This window comes from Mus musculus, chromosome 4, assembly GCF_000001635.26.
Source record: "Mus musculus strain C57BL/6J chromosome 4, GRCm38.p6 C57BL/6J".
NCBI classification, from domain to species: domain Eukaryota; kingdom Metazoa; phylum Chordata; class Mammalia; order Rodentia; family Muridae; genus Mus; species Mus musculus.
The window spans coordinates 154,138,784-154,157,397 of record NC_000070.6 but is presented as its reverse complement, the minus strand read 5'-3'; the positions used below and the strand labels follow the sequence as shown (position 1 = coordinate 154,157,397).

At 52.9% G+C, this 18,614-nt stretch overlaps 2 protein-coding genes across 4 annotated transcripts in view; one reads left to right on the top strand and one right to left on the bottom strand.

Moving 5' to 3' along the window:
• Positions 1-576: 576 nt before the first annotated feature.
• Wrap73 (WD repeat containing, antisense to Trp73) lies at positions 577-15,044 on the bottom strand. Of its 3 annotated transcripts, none has more exons than XR_001784168.2 (12): positions 14,885-15,040; positions 12,003-12,155; positions 10,791-10,907; positions 8,616-8,688; positions 5,667-5,770; positions 4,974-5,060; positions 4,703-4,837; positions 4,528-4,605; positions 2,758-2,863; positions 2,032-2,188; positions 1,106-1,297; positions 577-866 (listed from the first exon to the last, which is right to left on the bottom strand). XR_001784168.2 is itself a non-coding variant. In NM_021499.2 (12 exons), exons 1-12 carry the CDS (start codon positions 14,951-14,953, stop codon positions 718-720), a joined length of 1,389 nt encoding a protein of 462 aa, NP_067474.2. In that variant the 5' UTR covers positions 14,954-15,026; the 3' UTR covers positions 580-717. The 3 variants fall into 3 exon arrangements, 1 of the variants encoding a protein (NP_067474.2); NM_021499.2 differs by having other exon boundaries at positions 580-866; positions 2,032-2,157; positions 14,885-15,026; XR_003954989.1 differs by having other exon boundaries at positions 1,106-2,157; positions 14,885-15,044.
• A 2,478-nt stretch (positions 15,045-17,522) lies between these two features.
• The window catches only part of Trp73 (transformation related protein 73), an 83,627-nt gene continuing 82,535 nt past the window's right edge, over positions 17,523-18,614 (top strand). The window contains exon 1 of the mRNA NM_011642.4: positions 17,523-17,575. The gene's annotated coding sequence lies outside the window, so the exon portion shown is untranslated. The remainder of the gene's footprint in view (positions 17,576-18,614) is intronic.

Below are 18,614 nucleotides of genomic sequence, written 5' to 3'. Positions count from 1 at the left end.
CTTGTGAGCATGGTCCTCTTTACAGAAACTCAGATACACAAGTGTGCAGTCCTGGTGGGAACCCTGGTCACCAGTACAGACATACTGGTCTGTCTGCTTTCAAGGCACTTACTAGAGATAGAGAGGTTTGGGTGGGCTGAGCTCTTCCACTCTACCAGGCAGTGACCCAGGCCTCTCTGCAGAATTCACTTGTAAGGCCAGAGACCTGCCCAACTGTTGTGGGATTTACAGCTCACACGGGGACAGGCACAGGTGCGGGGCACTTCTGAGTACATCCAGCTGCAGGAGGGCTGGCCAGTCTGACATTAGTCCACCTTGTTCCAAAGCCCACTGACAGAAAACCCCTCAGGGAATGCTGACCCTGCCTACGAATGAGTGTGGCACTGACCATTTCTTGATGCCAGGAAGTAGCTGTTAGAGCTGAAAGCCAGCATCCCTACACCCATCCTCGGGTTCGCTACTGGCTTCAGAGTCTGCAAGGCCATGAGGCAGGCTTGAGTCCTTACTTCAGGATTCTTTATCCTCCCAAGACCTTGGGTCTGTGAGCTAAGGCCTTGAAGAAAACAACCACCACTGTTCAATGGATTAGCAAATACCTACTTTACATAACTTTATACATATTTACAGAAAACTGGGCAGAATAGCCCATCCCATCTGGAGAACCTGTGCAGCCGTTAGCTCACGTTGGAATCAGCAGTCTACTGCCTTGGTTTCCACTCAGGTCCTAGGCATGCCGTCCCGCTGTTCGTAGGCTGTGCCAACCCTCTCCTTGGTCTCCAGGAAGCAGAGACAGAAGTGGTCCTTACTAAGGAGGGCCAAGGAATCCCCACTTAAGTGCCAGCACAGTCCGAGCACTGGAAAGTCACCTAGAGAGACAGGCAGCCAGAGGGTTAGAGACCGGGGCCTGCGGGTGAGTGAGGAGTCTGGTCACCCCAGGGCTGAAGACAAAGCCAGTAAACCTTAAGGACAGCCAGTTCCTGTGAGGCACACAATCTGGGCAAGGTCCTACAGGATGCAGAAGGGCATCTTTCCCATGCATGACACGTGGCAATAGGTTTAAGCAGGTCAGCCTGTCTGAGGCCAGCATGTGCTGGCTTACGCTTACCTTCCCCAGGCACCTGCACCGACACGCAGCCTGCTGGGGACCACAGGTACACCTTGCTTCCTCCTGTGCAGATGGCCAGCCTCGGCTGCTGTGGGTCCCACTGAAATGAGCGCACTGGAGACATATGCTCTAGTACCACAAACAGCTTCAGCTTTTGAATGTCCCAGATCCAGACAGCATTGGGGACATTGTCTGCAAGGAAGCAGAGACGGGACACATGTCAGTGCTGGCACTGCCAGCCCTCTGGCTGTTCTCAGGGACCAGCACCCAGAACAAAGACATGGCCTGCCAAAGCCACACCTCTTCTTCCTGTGGTTTTTACATCTGTAGATGTACAAAATGCAAACAAGACAGCCCCCCACTTCACTTGTTAGGGAGCCCACAAGAAGACCAACTGTACATTTCCTACAGTGTGGAGGCCTAGGTCCAGCCCCTGCCCCTGGATCCCTTTCCCCTACCTGGACTGCCGAGTTGGGCCTCAGTGGGAGAAGTGTGCTTAGTCCTGCCCCAGGGTGGGGGTGGGGGGAGGGCGCCTCCTCTGAGGAGGAGGGGACAGGGCAATGGGGAAGGATTTGTATGGGTGGGACTGGGAGGCGAGGAAGGAGGGAGGCTGTGGTCAAGATACAAAGTATATAAAGGAGATAAACTATTAAAAACACAGAGGCACCCCCCCCAAAAAATGCAAACAAAACTAGAGGTAAGCCCTGTTCTTGCACAGTGAGGAGTGCAGGAGGGAGCAGCCAGGCGGCCAGGCCATGGGCAAGGAGCTGCTGTGCAGAAAGGAGCTGCTGTGCTGAACGCCCATTTCTGCAGGAACCAGGGAGAGGAGCACACAGCTGCCCCTTTGCTTCTCGGTTCATCTCTACTCTCCGCCTCAAAGGGCCGCGAGCAGCTGACCCTGCCTACGAAATGAGTGTGGCACTGACCATTTCTTGATGCCAGGAAGTAGCTGTCAGAGCTGAAAGCCAGCATCCCTACACCCATCCTCGGGTTCGCTCTGTCAGCTACTGGCTTCAGAGTCTGCAAGGAAACTGGTCCCGAGGCGATCTCATCTGCAACACGACGGGGGACGGGCTAAGGGCACTGGTTAAGGGGAGAGGGCAAAGAGAGGGAAGGAAACACACTGCAGAGAAGCACAGGAGGGATTAAGAGGACAGCTGTGGTGAGAGGCACGTTCACAGGTTCCCTGGGGACAACAGTTCCAGTGCAGGATACAGCCCTGCTCTGAAGCCCTGCTTTCTGAGCTAGTCCCCACTACTTGGACACCTGGCAGTTCTGTCCACCCATTTCCAGCGTCTCGGGGCACAGGTGGCTACCCCTTTCCAGCTGGGAATCAAAGAACTATCACCCAACAGAAAATAAGTAAGCACAAGCCAGCATGAGCAACCTACAGCCTGGCTGCCTCCCCCCCTCCAAGCGGGTGCTGCACAGCTGATGTCCCCTCACTCCTTCAGGGACTGCAGAGCAGGGAGGAAAGGCAGGCTTCACAGGAGAACACCTGCGGTCTCTACACTGCAGGATTGAGACCCCCATCTTAACATCTTCCACACCCAAAACAAGCAGCCTCTGAGATTCACGTGGACAGAGGATTCTCATTTAAGAGAGAAAAAACAAGCTTTCTCCCATGGAGGACACAGCCCTCTGCTGCTTACATTTGCTCTCTGAGGTAGAGAGGGCACCAGCCATTGCTCGGGGCGGCGGGAAGGACAGGTGGCCCAACCCCAGCAGTGGGCTCTTCTCAGCTTCCTTATACACAACCTGAAAAACAATGATGTGGCTGCTAGCAGTCTGTGACGAGAGCCAGTGGAAGGTGGCCCAACCTATCTATGTGCCCCACACGGAGGTCGCTGGGAAGAGGCGGCGGCCAAGTCTGACCCTTTGCAGCTGCCACCGCAGTACTGCTGGCCAGGCTGTCCTTTAGAGAGGGCTCTGAGCACATGGCTATGTTTACATGGTGAGCTATGTCACAGCGATTCGGCAGTGGCCTGTGTGTGCACAGGAGAAAAGTAGGCCAGGAGAGGACAGTGGTGGCAGCGAGCCTGTGGAGTAGCAAACGGCCAGGCCTGACAGACTTGGTGCTAGCATGGACCTTACAGGCCCGGGCCACTGGGAGCATGACTTTGAAGGCCACATTGGGACCTCACCTGTCCTTCCTCTCTGCTTCTTGGCCAGAGCAGCTGAAGGTCAGCTCTGCTCTGCCATTTGTCCCCACCACAATGTGCTACCCAAAGTAAATGGTGAAGGGACCATGGACTGAAACCTCAGAAATTAGGAGCCAAAATGAACCCGTTCTACTTTAACTAGGTTGATCGTGTCCCCGGGTCCTCTGACCCGGTGACACAAAGTTCACTCACACGCTTAGGTTAGTGGGGTACTCCGCAGTCCCAGGCAGAGAAACCACCAGTGCACACGTGGGGGAGACAGGCGCTTGAACCACAGGCAAACCTTGGCAGCCTGCACGGCCAGCCTGTACTCTGTCATCTCTAAGGTTCAACCACTGTTACAGGAGGAGCACCCTGACTAAAGCCCAGCCTCCACCTAGCTTCTCCTTCCTACAGGGTTCTGCAGACATAGGCTTTGGGGCAGCTAACTGAGCCCCGGGCCATGGCCCTGGCCCTCCTTGTCCAAGGGAAGCAGAAACCTGTCCTTGGTCCAGACCACTGACAGAAGACAGAGGACTCAGCACTACTGAGCTTCAGCACTGACAGAAGACAGAGGACTCAGCACTCCTGAGCTTCAGCACTGACAGAAGACAGAGGACTCAGCACTCCTGAGCTTCAGCACTGACAGAAGACAGAGGACTCAGCACTACTGAGCTTCAGCACTGACAGAAGACAGAGGACTCAGCACTACTGAGCTTCAGCACTGACAGAAGACAGAGGACTCAGCACTCCTGAGCTTCAGCACTGACAGAAGACAGAGGACTCAGCACTACTGAGCTTCAGCACTGACAGAAGACAGAGGACTCAGCACTACTGAGCTTCAGCACTGACAGAAGACAGAGGACTCAGCACTACTGAGCTTCAGCACTGACAGAAGACAGCGGACTCAGCACCTCTGAGCTTCAGAACCTGCCTTCAACTCTGCACCCCTGGGCCTGGGCCTGGGCCGCCCTAGCTGCAGTCCATACAGACCAGCTCTCCCGGCCTCTCTGCCTGCGGTGTGCCCTGCTCTGGCAGGATGGCCCACGCTCAGGATTCCTCAGCTCACTCTCCCAGGGATCTGCCGAGGGCAGAGCATGATGAGCATCCGGCTAGGACAGGATCAGTCCACGGACGAGCCTGGACTCCAAATGCCCTTCACCAAGGAGGGCATGAGGGGCAGAACAGGGAAGACAACATCACAGCAACTAAGGAGGGTCAAGGGCGGCTCCCTGCACCCGGGAGACCACGGTGCTCGGGTGGAAGCGTATGCAGACTTACTGTCTTGGGGTTGTTAATGGTTGCAGGATGCCCAAACTCAGTTATCATCTTCCAGGTCACGTGATTTAGGAGGCGCACCTGGGGAAGGAACCGTGAGAATGACATGCAGGTAGCTCACGGGCTGCAGGTGTCCTACAGCTCGTCGAGTTGGCCTGAGCCCTGAGCCACTTCCTACCTTTCCATCGTAGCTCCCAATGGCCAGGAACTGACTGCTGGGGCTCCAAGCCACAGACTTGATGCCCAGGGACCATTCATAGGCACAGTATGCTGACAGCAGGCGGCCGTCCAAGGAGTACAGCAGAACCTTGTACTGCAGATGAGACATTGACACAGTCACAGGCCCTGCGTGCGGCACGCCAGCACCCAGCAGCTCGATGCACTGAGCACACAGGTACCTGCAGGTGAACATTCCTGAAAGGGACTGTGCTGCTGGTCATGTGCTATACCTCCAAGCAGGTGTCCCACGCGGCCAGTACACAGCCATTCGGGGCCCACTCGATCCCTGTGAGATCCTGGGTGTCTGTGTCAAAGTGCTTCCAGATGAGAAAAAAAACATGACAGTTGGAAAACATGTCCTTAGACAAGTAGTGCATTTATTTTCTAACTAATGCTTTTGGTTCATGTATCATTTTATATGCAGCAACAGACAAAGTATCTGTGTGTTGTTCTGGTGAGTGCACACAGTGTGCCAACCATGCTGGGCAAGGCCGCATGCCCTCATCCCCATGGACCCCTGCCCACCCGCACCCTGCTTCCCAGGGCGCCCCTTCAGATGTCTCTCTAACACTCTGACACTGAAGCTTGTGGGCACAGAGAGCATTTGCTCAGTGTCACGGCTCCTGAGACATTTTACCCAGGCCAACAAAACTGCATTCCTCCCAGGGAGGAATTCCCTTATGGAGAAAGAGGGTTCAAAGTTCATGTCAACATGCTAACTTCTACTGTGCACCAAGTGTGCATGCACCAGGGAGTCTAGATCACACGTAGTGTGCACTGCTTGGAGTCACACACAGGGCCCCTGTCCTCTGGCCATGGGAACCCCATCATTCTGTCTACCCCAGGGGCTGCAACAGCCTCTGGGATCACCAGGAACGCTAGTTCTACCCCTTTTCCCAGCCAGCAGCAGAGGATGGCCTTACCCGGAGGAGCTGCCAGTCACTGCACACAAAGATGCTGACATAGTCCCTGCAGTCCCGCCTCTCTGCTAAGGCCAGGTAGCGGCCATCCCTGGTGAAAGTTAGTCCTGTGGAGAGAGATGGTAAACTGGAACCAGATGGAACCAAGTGTGGGAAAGGACTGGAGCACATCAGGGACTTTTTAAAAGGGACAAGGGGGGAGCGAGCTCTCCCCGCCCCGCCCCGGAAATGTGTCCTTCTCATCTTCCCATGAGCAAGACATTGTCACGTAGGACTCTGACAAGCAGAGCCCTTATCCCTCTTGCAGGTGAGGCGGGTGATTATACAGAATCAAACCCAAGGACCTGATTCTTAAAGAGTCACAAATGTCACTTTGTGAAACACAGCAGAGGGCCATGTTTCACAAAGGGAACTACAGGCATACCTGATGGTCAAAACCCAGCTTGCAGTTGTGTGTGTGTGGTGGTGGTGGTCCATGTGTGTGAATTTAGGCACATGTGCCATGCATATGTATGTATGAGGGCTAAGAGGACAACCTTGGGCGTCTATATTGCTCATCCACCTTGTTTGAGACAGATCTTTTGTTTGCAACTGCACATGCCAGTCTAGCTGGCCTGCAAGCTTCTGGAATTCTTAGTTTCCACCTCCCATCTTGATGTGGGGGTGCTGGGATCACAGACTTCTGCCTCTGTACCTGGCCTTTATTGTAGGTCTGGAGATTTGAACTCCCGTTCTCATGCTCCACAAGCACTTTATACACTGAGTCAGCTGTGTCACTGCATTTCGTTTTCGCTTTTATTTTTAATTAGTGTATGGATGTGTGTACATCTGTGTATAGGTATACACACAGCCTGCAGGGGTGCGCGCCGAGGACGGAAGAGTCCCATTCCGTCGGAGCTGAAGCTACAGGCAGTTGTGAGCCTCCTGACCTGGGTGCTGGGCAGTGACCTAGAGTCCTCTGAAAGATGCTGAGTCACCTTTTGAACTTGTCATTTCAAATAACTAAAGTTGTAAAGAATATTCGGGACAATCTTACTTAAAAACATTAAGTAACTTTTTTCCAGCCCTGCATTACTGTAAAAGGCCTGCGGTCAAGGCCTCAAGAATGACAAGAACACTTCAGATAACAGACTTGAGGACCACCTGCACCCAGGGCCAGACTGTTCTTTAGATCCAGTAGCACTTAAGACACAAAACCCACAACAGACTTACGATGCCATCAGTCTAATGTGATCTGCAACATTAGACATATTGTCCTTGTGGCAACAAACAAACAAGAGCATGCCTATGTGTGCCCCTACTTCGTGCCCCTCTGTGTGCCCCTACTGTGTGCCCTCTACTGTTAGTTTCTGGGTTTGGGGCAGGTGGGTGGCATGACCACCCGTCACCCCATGCACTCGGCCCAGCCTTCCTCCTTTCCCTGTTCTGAGATGCTCAGAGGTGACAGACAGCATGCCATCCCGACAGAAGAGCTAGTGAGCTGAGCTGGAGATGGCTCACTGGATAAAGACTTGTGCTGTGGGCTGGCGAGGGCTCAGCAGGTAGGGGCACTGAGGTCCTGAGTTCAAATCCCAGCAACCAGATGGTGGCTCCCAACCACCTGTAATGAGATCTGACGCCCTCTTCTGGCATGTCTGAAAACAGCTACAGTGTACTTATGTATAATATAAATAAATCTTTTTTAAAAAGTGCTGCTTTTCCTGAAAACTGATCCCAGAACCCAGAACAAGCAGCTCACTATCACCTGTAACTTCAACTTGCATTCACATTACCCATACACCACACGCACACACACACACACACATACACACACACATGCACGCAGACAGACATACACACCTATACCTACACCTATACACACACACACATGCATACAGACACATAGACACACACAGATACACATCTCTTCCTCTCCCTCTCCCTCTCTCTCACACACATACATGCACACAGACACACATATGCATGCACATACACACACAGATACACCTCTCTCTCTCTCTTATACACACACACACACATACACACACACACACACATCCTAAAAATAAATCTTGACTAAAAAAAGTTAGTGAAGTGAAGCTGACAGCTAGGCACCAAAGGCAAGCTGAGTGCCCTGTGTGAATGAAGGTAAAGGTTCTCCTCCCAGGACAATGCCTGTCTACTTTTTACAGCATCCTGTTGTCAAAGAAATGGCATGGAGGGAATCTCACAGACACACAGGAAGGAGCACAGAGGATGGCACAGTGATGGAGGCTTTGGGGGAGGGGTACACAGTGATGGAGGCTTGGGGGGAGGGGGTGCACAGTGATGGAGGCTTTGGGGGAGGGGTACACAGTGATGGAGACTGGGGGAGGGGGTGCACAGTGATGGAGGCTTTGGGGGAGGGGGTGCACAGTGATGGAGGCTTTGGGGGAGGGGGTGCACAGTGATGGAGGCTTGGGGGGAGGGGGTGCACAGTGATGGAGGCTGGGGGGGTACACAGTGATGGAGGCTGGGGGAGGGGGTGCACAGTGATGGAGGCTGGGAGAGGGGGTACACAGTGATAGAGGCTGGGGGAAGGGGGTGCACAGTGATGGAGGCTGGGGGAGGTGTGCACAGTGATGGAGGCTGGGGGAGGTGTGCACAGTGATGGAGGCTGGGGGAGGGGTGCACAGTGATGGAGGCTGGGGGGAGGGGTACACAGTGATGGAGGCTGGGGGAGGGGTGCACAGTGATGGAGGCTGGGGGAGAGGTGCACAGTGATAGAGGCTGGGGGGAGGGGGTGCACAGTGATGGAAGCTGGGGGAGGGGTGCACAGTGATGGAGGCTGGGGGAGGGGTGCACAGTGATGGAGGCTGGGGGAGGGGTGCACAGTGATGGAGGCTGGGGGGAGAGGTGCTGCTGTAGCTCCTCTATCTGCTCTAAGTGCACACTCTCAGAACAGTTACAAGGACTGTGTAAAGACAGACTCACCCTGCTGGCAGGCCTTGGGATACTTGATGTAAGATACAGATTTGGTGCACAGGGACCAGACCGTGATTCGCAGCTGCCAGGGAAAGGGGAGAGAAGGGTTAGGATGCTTCCCATCTTCACAAAGAGTCTTAAAGCTGGAATACATAAACATGGACCCACACCGCACACTCATGTGCAGTTTACTTCAGTGCACCCACACAGAGCAGCCATGAGAGCAAATGTCTCCATTCGCCAGGTGACAACTGAGCCCACACACACAGTGTGGGGCTGGGGAAATCTCCGGGGAAGCCTTACTGCTCAAGTGAGTCTGGAACCCCAGCACTCCTGCACACCCCAGGGTGTGCGGTGACCTGTCTATGACCCCAGGGACAGGAAGCTAGCTGAACTGCAGAACTGGGGAGCTCTGGGTTCAAGTAAGAGACATTGCCTCAAAATATAAAGTGGAGAGTAACTGAGATTTTCAAAAGCCCCACGATGCTGCAACGTCTCGCCACTTCAAATCCTGATGCAAACCCTCGGGAAGCTGCGCATACCCACCTGCACTAGCCTGGAAGCTGCGCACACACCCACCTGCACTAGCCTGGAAGCTGCGCACACACCCACCTGCACTAGCCTGGAAGGATCCAGACACTAGAAGAGGTGCATAAGAAAGGCCAAAGCCACTGGTGCCTCACAACTCATGCCCAGCAGCAGACGGCAGGTGAGTGTGCCCCAGAGAGCCTTTCCTCACAAGGAACAAGAGCAGCAGCTATGCCGGCTAGGAGGGCCCTTGTACAGGCAATGTAACCTGTGAGCTGCTGTAAACCGCACAGTGTCATATGCATCGGGGACCCCAAGACTCTCCAAAAAAGGTGAAAATGGCTTTTGTGCAATGCAGTCAAAGGTGCCCTCTGGAGGCTGGCAGCCTCTCAAGGCCTGGAGGTGCTCTGGGAAGTGTGCGTGTGCAGGGGAGTGTCTTCCACGGACCAGACAGACACCAGCCACACAATTCAATCGTCTTCCCCTTGTCTCATGGGAGCTGGGCCTCTCTCCATCTTGCAGCACCCTCACGTGGACTTCCTGCCCCCAGAAGAGTACACAGCGATCTAACTGTTGTGAGCGGGAACATATGACTCTCAGTTATGTGTCCACTCTACGAATCTGTCATGCGCACAGGGTCACCTCCTGACTACTGAGCATAGCTGGTGGTAAATGAAGTCTGTGGGACTTTTAGAAGCTAAAATCTAAAGGCTTGGAATAAGATAGGACTGGTGGCTACTTTACTCCCAGTAGTCAAGAAGCAGAGGCAGGCAGCTCTCTGAGTTTGAGGCAAGCCTAGTCTACATAGTGCGTTCCAGGCCAGTCAAGGCTACACAGTGAGATCCCATCTCAATACAACAAAAAGGGAGGGTATATTTTTCAGGGTCCCCTTGCTGTGACATATTCCTCCACACAGGATGTTGCCATTCACTTTAATGTCACAGGCACAGTGGCTATGACCTAGCAGTAGGTTAACAGTGTACAGAGGCAGTCTGTACAGTCTACTCTCTGTCCAAATGTTCCTTTCCATTTCAGTGAGTGTAACACAGCTGCTGAATAAAAAAGTACATTAAAAAACAGTTTATAAATTCTGCAGTGGGTAACCTTTCCTTTGGGCCATTAACGGAGGGACTGAGCCCAAGTCTATGAGATCTGGAAGCTGGACTCTGGTCTGCAGAACTCCATAAGCATGAAGATTGCTGGCCAAAGTGGTCTAGAAAACACTCAAATATGCAGCCAAAAGCCCAGGCCAAATGTCCCTTTAAGATGTCAACATGAGCACCTGTCCCTTTAAGATGTCAACATGAGCACCTGTCCCTTTAAGATGTCAACATGAGCACCTGTCCCTTTAAGATGTCAGCATGAGCACTGCAGCCTGTAACAGCCCATTACAGAAGACATACATTTTCCCTTGTTACTCTAACTTTGGGGCATCTGTCGTTCTTACCCTCCACCATGTGGCAAGGCTTGGTAGCAAGAGCCATACCCACTGAGCCATCTTGCCAACTCCTTTTAATGTCCTATTTTTCTTTAAAATAGAGTTTAAAAATTATACTGTTTATGAACTCTGGCCTGAATACTGCTCCAGAACCAGACTTTCACATTCCCAGGCTATTTTAGGCGAAGAACAGAGTGGGCTACGTTTGGCCAGCTTACATGAAATTCGGTTGTGTTCAGGATGTGGCGGCCATCTGGACTCCAGCAGGAAGCGACCAGCCCCGCAGAGCCCTCGTCGATCTTGCAGTGCCATTCTGGCTGCTCGAGTGACCAGACCTTGATTCATAAAAGAAACACAGAGGAGTGCAAATAGCTGTACCACGCAGGAGGCCTCTCTGAGGGAGAGGATATACACCATGCTACCTCAGATGGCCCAGTGGCTACAAGCCACACTTCCTGGTGACTTCACTGCAGTGCACCTTTGAAGGGTCTGCTCATGTGCCCATCCCTGTGACCTCATTAGTTAGGCTTAGTGAATACTGGAACACGGCCTTCTAGAACCTTCTAGAACTTCCTAGAACCCTGTCCAAGTTGTTCCACTGCCATTGCAAATACCTCCCGCTCAGAAAAATCATGCTCGGGGCTGGTGAGATGGCTCAGTGGGTAAGAGCACCCAACTGTTCTTCTGAAGGTCCGGAGTTCAAATCCCAGCAACCACATGGTGGCTCACAACCATCTGTAACGAGATCTGACGCCCTCTTCTGGAGTGTCTGAAGACAGCTACAGTGTACTTACATATAACCAATAAATAAATCTTTAAAAAAAAAAAAAAAAGAAAAATCATGCTCAAAGACTGAGAACAATTTACTGTTTTGGTGGTGTTTGTTTGTTTTTCCACATCAAAAGTGTTTGGATTAAACTATTAGAGAGCATTACATTTTAAAAGAAAGCATATCTGGGGGCTGGAGAGATGCCTCAGCAGCCGAGAGCACTGACTGCTCTTCCTGATGACCCCGTTCAATTCCCAGCCCCCGTACTGCAGCTCACAGCTATCGGTAACTCTGAGACCTGACACCATCACACAGAAATGCATACAGATAAAACACCAATGCACATAAAATAAATAAATTACACATAAGAAAAGAAGGCAACCTTGAGTCTCATTGCATTTCCCCCTAAACCTGAAAGAAGGGTGCAAACACCTGGACTCCTTCCTAGTCACACTCCTGGAAACGTTTCCTAATTCTAACTCTGCTACAGAAACAGCGCCAGACCAGTTAGTTACACATGAGACACACTTATGTGAGTCTTATGTATATGTGGCATGTGCCTGCCTACACACATCATATATGTAAGTGGCACATGCCTGTTCAAGGCCCACAGACATGTAGCACCCATCTATACACTCTACTAATACATGGTGGTACAAACCTGCACAAGCCCCCGCCTGTACATGGCACACAGGATGAAGAGGGAGTCTGCAGACCACTCTATGTGCTGGATCTGGTCCAGGCATGTGTACAACTGAAGGATCTGAAGGGTCGTCACATCCCGGATCACTAATCGGTACTGGACACAGGAAGCCTAAAAAGTGAGGCAGACAGCACGGGATAGCATCTCTTCTACAGCAGGGAGCCTTGCCTCAATGGCCAGCTCCTCCCCTCCTGTTCGACACACTTAGCTTCATGTGGACCAAAACTTATGGGTCTCATTGCAAAATGAGTTAGAAAAAGATAAAAGGTGGAGCATTCAAAAGTTTAAAAGTTCCACACAGTATATATTAACCAAATTATCATACTCTAACCCACAAATTTGTACAAGTAAATTTTTTTAAAGATTTATTTATTATTATATAGTAAGTACACTGTAGCTGTCTTCAGATGCACCAGAAGAGGGCATCAGATCTCATTACGGGTGGTTGTGAGCCACCAAGTGGTTGCGGGGATTTGAACTCAGGACCTTTGGGTGAGCAGTCAGTGCTCTTACCCGCTGAGCCATCTGTACAAGTAAATTTAAAGATGGGGGTGGTGCACTCCTTTAATCCCAGCACTCAGAAGTCAGAGGTGGGCAGATCCCTGAGTTTGAGGCCAGCCTCCCTCTACTGAGTGAGTTCCAGGACAGCTGGGGCTACACAGAGAAACTGTCTCAAAAAGCCTGTGTGTGTGTGTGTGTGTGTGTGTGTGTGTGTATTTTTTTACTACTTGGGAGTGATGGTGCACACTTGTAATCACTGTACTAGGGAGGTGCTCAACTACTTTCTGAGTCTGAGGCCAGCTTTGCATATTATGCCATTGTCTAAAAGCCAAAAACTTGCACTTGCCTCAGAAACAGGTTTGGATGCACAGAAGCCACATAAAACTGTGTTAATCCTAAAAACTGTTTAAAATCCTAGTTTCTATGAGGAGGCAGAGGGGAGGCAGAGGGGAGGCTGAGGCAGGTACATGTGGGCCAGCTAGCCTGCTTTATGCAGTGAAGAGCAAGAGACCTTGTCTCAAACAAGGTGGAAGGTAAGGAATAACACTGGGGGTTGTCCTCTGCCCTCTACACGTGTGTTGTAGCATCTCTCTGTTTCTATCTCTGTCTCTCTGTCTCTGTCTCTGTCTCTCTCTCTCTCTCACTCACACACACACACACACACACACAGACTCTTTTTTTTTTAATGAAGCCACATTTGTCTTCTGTGGAAAGAGAGCAAGAGGGCAAGTGCAGATCAGAAGGAGGACCTATCAAAGGGCTTGTGTTCTCACATTAGAGTTTGGTGAGCAGTAACCTGTTACAATGGATTCCTTAGGAATCACTTAAGACACCAACACTGGAAACATGGACTCGCTCTGCTCAGGATTTAGGACAAAACTTGAAAGAAACAATTATTAAGAGCTCCACGATATTTTGATGAGCGGCAAGCACAAATATCAGCTAACCCAAATGCAACTTCTTTGCTGTTCACTGAGACTTTCAGAACCGTAAAGCAACCTTAGTCTCTGGAGGCACTTGGAAAAAGGTAAAATGTATCAATGTGTGCGAGGCTGATGGTCTCCTCCCACCTTTACGTGGGTTCCCGAGCCGGAGCTCAAGTCCTCGGGCTTGCATGGCAGTACCTTTCCCTGCTAAGCAGGTCCTACCCTGACACTTCCTACATTGTTAGGATGATGTGTATAAGGAGGGTAAAGGATGTCTCAAAAGCCTGGACAAACACAGCAGGGGTGTGAACTGAGAATCAAGACAGCCAGGCATGGTGGCATGCTCCGTTAATCCCAGCACTCAGGAGACAAGGGGCAGATCTTTGAGTTCAAGGCCAACCTGGTCAGAGCTACAGAGAAACCCTGTCAATCAGTCAATCAATCAATCAATGGTATCAGTCAGTTAAAAAGAGAATGATAGATTAATCAAAGAAAACTTGTTAAAAATTAGGATTGCATTTGTATGTGAGAAGGGTCAGGCACTAGTTACGGCTTATGTGGAGGCCAGAGGACAACATGCAGGAGACAGTTCTCTCCTTCCATTAAGTGGGTCCTAGAGCTGGGACTCAGGTCATCAGGTTTGGTGGCAGGTACCGTTACTAGCCAAGCTACCCGACTGGCACGGAACCACAGTTTTTTAAAATAAGACTTGAGTTTTCCCTGATGGCTTCCTAACGTCAGCCTTCTACAAATGCACAATGGTCATGTTGGCGTACCTTGAAACACCCATCTGAACACTATTCTGCCACCCAAAGAATAGACAGCTAACATCCAACCCTGGCAATGAAAGCTAGTTATTTAAACCATTTGCTTATGACGAGTTTCACAAAGGAGGGCCCCGTTTAACCAGCTCGCTCACAGAAAACATACAAAATAGCAATGAGCTGCCATCCCCTGTGCCCTCAAATGTGTGAAAGCAGAGTCATCTTATCCAACTTTGATGAAGGGAAACTGGAGCCGGGAGCCTGGCACCCACCCAGCCCTGGCCACCTGCTCCAAGACCTCCTTCCTAACCCTGACCACCTGCCAGAATAGCAACCCCAACTCCATCCCCACTCTGCTCCACGTCCTCTTTCTCCACCCTGGTCACCTGCCAGGATCCCCCAGCCTGGCTGGCCTGGATCCCTCTTCGGCTTCAGGTTCGTTCTCTCTAATCATCTGGTTCTCCCTCATCTGGGCTGAAACCCCTCTGCCTGCCTCCCTCTCCCACCTCCCACCCCGCCCCCTAAGTCCAGCCTGAGTCCCCGCGGCCGCCCGGCTCGGGCCCCCTTCCCGCCCCCCTTCGGCCCGCCCCGGCCCCGTGCACAAGTCGCGCGCCCACACTTAGGTTCCGCCCAGCGCGCCGCAGCTCACCAGGTACTTGCCGTCCGGGGAGAACCTGCAGAGCAGGCCCGAGAGCTTGAATGACTCCGAGAAGTTCATGGCCACGGCCAGCCCGGGCCAGCCCGGCTCCGAAGTACCTCCCGCAACCGCCCCAGGCAGCGGCCGGAAGTACAGGGGCGGAAGCGAGCAGCAGCCAATGGGAGCCTCAAGCGGCCGCGCGGCATTGTGGGGCGGGAAGTCCGAGTTTGAGTCTTAAAGGGGCTGAGCGCCTTTGCGCTATAGCGGATCTCCCTGCAAATCCCGAAACGGAAGGCTGAATTCTGACTTCAGATAAATCACAAAATAAATATGTTCCCAAAAGTTACCCGGGGCATACTTAGACTAAAAGACTCCCTTATCTGAAATTCAGGTTGTAACTAGACCTCTGTACTTGTGAACATACATTTATTTACATGTAAATGCGTATTTATGTGTAAGTATATAGTCGTATTTCGATACACCTCTTTAGTAGATAACAAATTTTTTGTTACAGGAGCTGAGAGTGCGGTTCTATTGGCAAAATGATTGCTTAGCATATATGAAACCCAGGTTTTGGTCCGCAGCATCGCATAAACCCCGCACGATGGTTTGCATTAAAAAAAAAAAAAAAATCCTACACCTGAAACCAGAGACGCAGATGTTCAGGGCATCCTTCGCTACCTATAGAGTTGGAGGCTATGCAGGGCTGCGTGAGACCCTTTCTCAAACAGAACAAAGCAAAGTATTTTCCACGTATAAGTATAAATATAGGTTTGCTTTGAGGTTTTCCTGAGAGCGACCACCTGCAGCGTGACCTCGTGACGTTCAAGTGCTTCTCAGGTCTGTGGCGGAACGAATTCGAAGGCATGTGGATCTCGTGGGTCGCCTCACCTTTTTGGAGGTTCTAGTTAGAGTGTGGACTTGATTCAGAGGTGTGGCTCGGTACCCGGGACGGCAGCCTCGGTGGGCACGTAGAATACAGCACCAACTGGACTTCAGACCAGGATCGCTCCCCAAAGCGCTCTGCTCCCTCCCTCGCGCAGCACCCCGCGTCCTGTGCCCCACAAGGCTCCCCATTCCGGTGTCATTCGGGAGGTTGGATGTTCCTGTCTGCACCCAAAGCTTCAGAGGATCACTTAAGGCTCAGCCACTGCCTTTGGAGCTAAGTTCCGAATTCTGAAAGACCGGAATCTAGTATTGCTCGGTCCAGCTCATAGCTCCCAGTCTCTTCCGCACCGCTGCATCTAATTTCCACGAATGAATGAATGAATGAATGAATGAATGAATGAATGGCGGTGCTTGCACCATTCGGAGAGGATCTGCAGAGTGCGCGGCCAGCGTCCTGGCATTTTCTGTTCCCAACCAGTCCCAAACTCTTGCTTGGTATTCATCTTTGTCTCTAATCTGCAGCTCGCAAATAATTACTCCTCGTAGCTATTGGCCTAACACCAGGTCAGGCTTTCGAGTTCGAGAGAGATTCGGTCTGCTCCAACCCACCTCCCTTGCAACGCCACTAGCTGCACTAAAGCGACTTCCAGGGCATGTGGGAACACCTTGGGCAAGGACCACTCTGCAGTGCCACTAAGGGGTCCCACAAGGACCCAACTCCTTCTGTGCGCCAGACTACGGGTCTGCGTGGTAGATGAGGGCACCGGAGACCGCTCACTTGCCCAGAGGGGAGATGGCGGGTGGTGAAGAAGACTTCTTGAGCCAGAGAAGAGTCCCCTGACTAACTCCGAGCCGCTCTATGTGCACAGTTTGTGGGCATCCGTTGGGCATCGCCTAGCACACCAATCCAAGGAAAGACTCTGATACCCTGGGCTAGGAAACCCGGACTGCAGGCCGTGGCCCCCGGGGTGTGTAGGTATCAGGAGGCGCAACTTCTGGCTGGACTTTGAAGAGTCCAACCCAGAGGGTCTGCGCTCGACCCTCTTTCCAGGCGGGCTGTGGTCTCTGCCAGGCAAATCGAGGGGGGCTTCGAGCCGTTCTCAGAGACGGAACCCCGCTGGTGCTGGCCGAACGACAACGGTTCTCCTCCGGGGCTTTCAATGTTCAGTTTCAGTCGGTCCTCTCGGTTTTCTCAGGCCGGGGCGAGCCCTGGAAGAGGCGCAGCCACCCCGCTGAGGGCACTCCTGAGCCCCTGGGTTGCAGGCTTAGGACAGTAAGGGCAGCGAGGGGGATCGGGGTAGATGGGCATCTGGGGAGAAGGCGGAGGAGAGAGTCAGAGGGAGTACAGGGCGTCGGGCGCCCTGTGTCCACCCCCTCGGCGCCTGCGCACCCTTCCTGGCGCCCTGAGCCCCGCCAAAGGTCGCGGTCCGGTCCCGCTTCGACCAAGACTCCGGCTACCAGCTTGCGGGCCCCGCGGAGGAGGAGACCCCGCTGGGGCTAGCTGGGCGACGCGCGCCAAGCGGCGGCGGGAAGGAGGCGGGAGGAGCGGGGCCCAGACCCCGACTCGGGCAGAGCCAGCTGGGGAGGCGGGGCGCGCGTGGGAGCCAGGGGCCCGGGTGGCCGGCCCTCCTCCCGCCACGGCTGAGTGCCCGCGCTGCCTTCCCGCCGGTCCGCCAAGAAAGGCGCTAAGCCTGCGGCAGTCCCCTCGCCGCCGCCTCCCTGCTCCGCACCCTTATAACCCGCCGTCCCGCATCCAGGCGAGGAGGCAACGCTGCAGCCCAGCCCTCGCCGACGCCGACGCCCGGCCCGGAGCAGGTAGGCAGCTCTGGGACCCGAGCTAGGGCCAGGTATTTCGCACGAGGCTCCGAGGCTGGAGTTCGGGTGTGCGGCTGCCCGGGTGCTAGCCGAGTGAACGGCCCCAGGGACTCCGCGTCAGTGGCAGGAGGGGCCGGCCGGAGTGAGGCTAGGAGTAGAAGCAGTTGGCACCTCGGCAACCCATGGACCTGCCTCCTGCCCACACTGTCCACTACAGGTGGCAAGGAGTCGCCATACCCGGAGATTCTGGGGCTCGGGTCTGGTAATAGGGGAAGTTGGGAGGTGCGTGGGTATCCTACCTCACAAGGAATGCAAATCCCCACCTCTGTAAGGCAGAAGGCCTTTCAGGTCCCGCTATGGAAGCAGACTAAGAGAGAGGAAAGCCAACTAGAGCCCAACCTCTATGCTGGTCCCAAGGTGTGGGGTCCTGGTGGGTTACTGCTGTTCTGTGATGAGTTTACTGTGGTGCCTCACCAGCCTCCCTAGTCTTCCAGGTAGAGAACCCGGGCAGCCCACACTCTCTCCTGCTCCACTGGGCAGCTGTCACCTTCTCACTCTTGAGAGATGAGAACATCTGTAGGCACCTATCCACATACACACCCGTATGTGTGCGTGGGCGGGGGCGGGGGGGTGGTGGTGTCAGGAAAAAAGCTCTGACTTCTGAGCCCCAAGACACTTGGTTCCCTGTATGTGCTGAGGTCTGTTAATTAATTAAGTGGGCACTTGGGACCTGGGTCGTAACAATATTTGGGGGAAGGTTGTTGTTGTTTTTCTTCATTTAAAAGTTAAATTGTGTCTGTGTGAGTCGTGCACGGGTCAGAGGACATCTTTAGGAGTCGATTCCCATTTTCCATTTTATCAGTCTCAAAGATTTACTCAAGTGGCCAGGATAGGCAGCAAGCACCTCTACCTGCTGAGCTCCACTGCCTCGGATTGGTTTTCGTGGTCGTTGTTTGTGTTGCTGTTTAGCTCTAGAAAAAAAACTCAACAGAGACAAAATGTATCCTGAATCCTTGGTGTGTTGCAAACGCTGTCCCGG

Excerpts from the sequence above, each read along its gene's own strand:
- Wrap73 (NM_021499.2), bottom strand. The coding sequence starts at position 14,953 with ATGAACTTCTCGGAGTCATTCAAGCTCTCGGGCCTGCTCTGCAGGTTC. Across the intron at positions 4,606-4,702 it reads TTGGGAGCTACGATGGAAAG|GTGCGCCTCCTAAATCACGT; the intron begins GTAGGAAGTGGC and ends TTCCTTCCCCAG. Across the intron at positions 2,158-2,757 it reads CTCTACCTCAGAGAGCAAAT|ATGAGATCGCCTCGGGACCA; the intron begins GTAAGCAGCAGA and ends GTCGTGTTGCAG.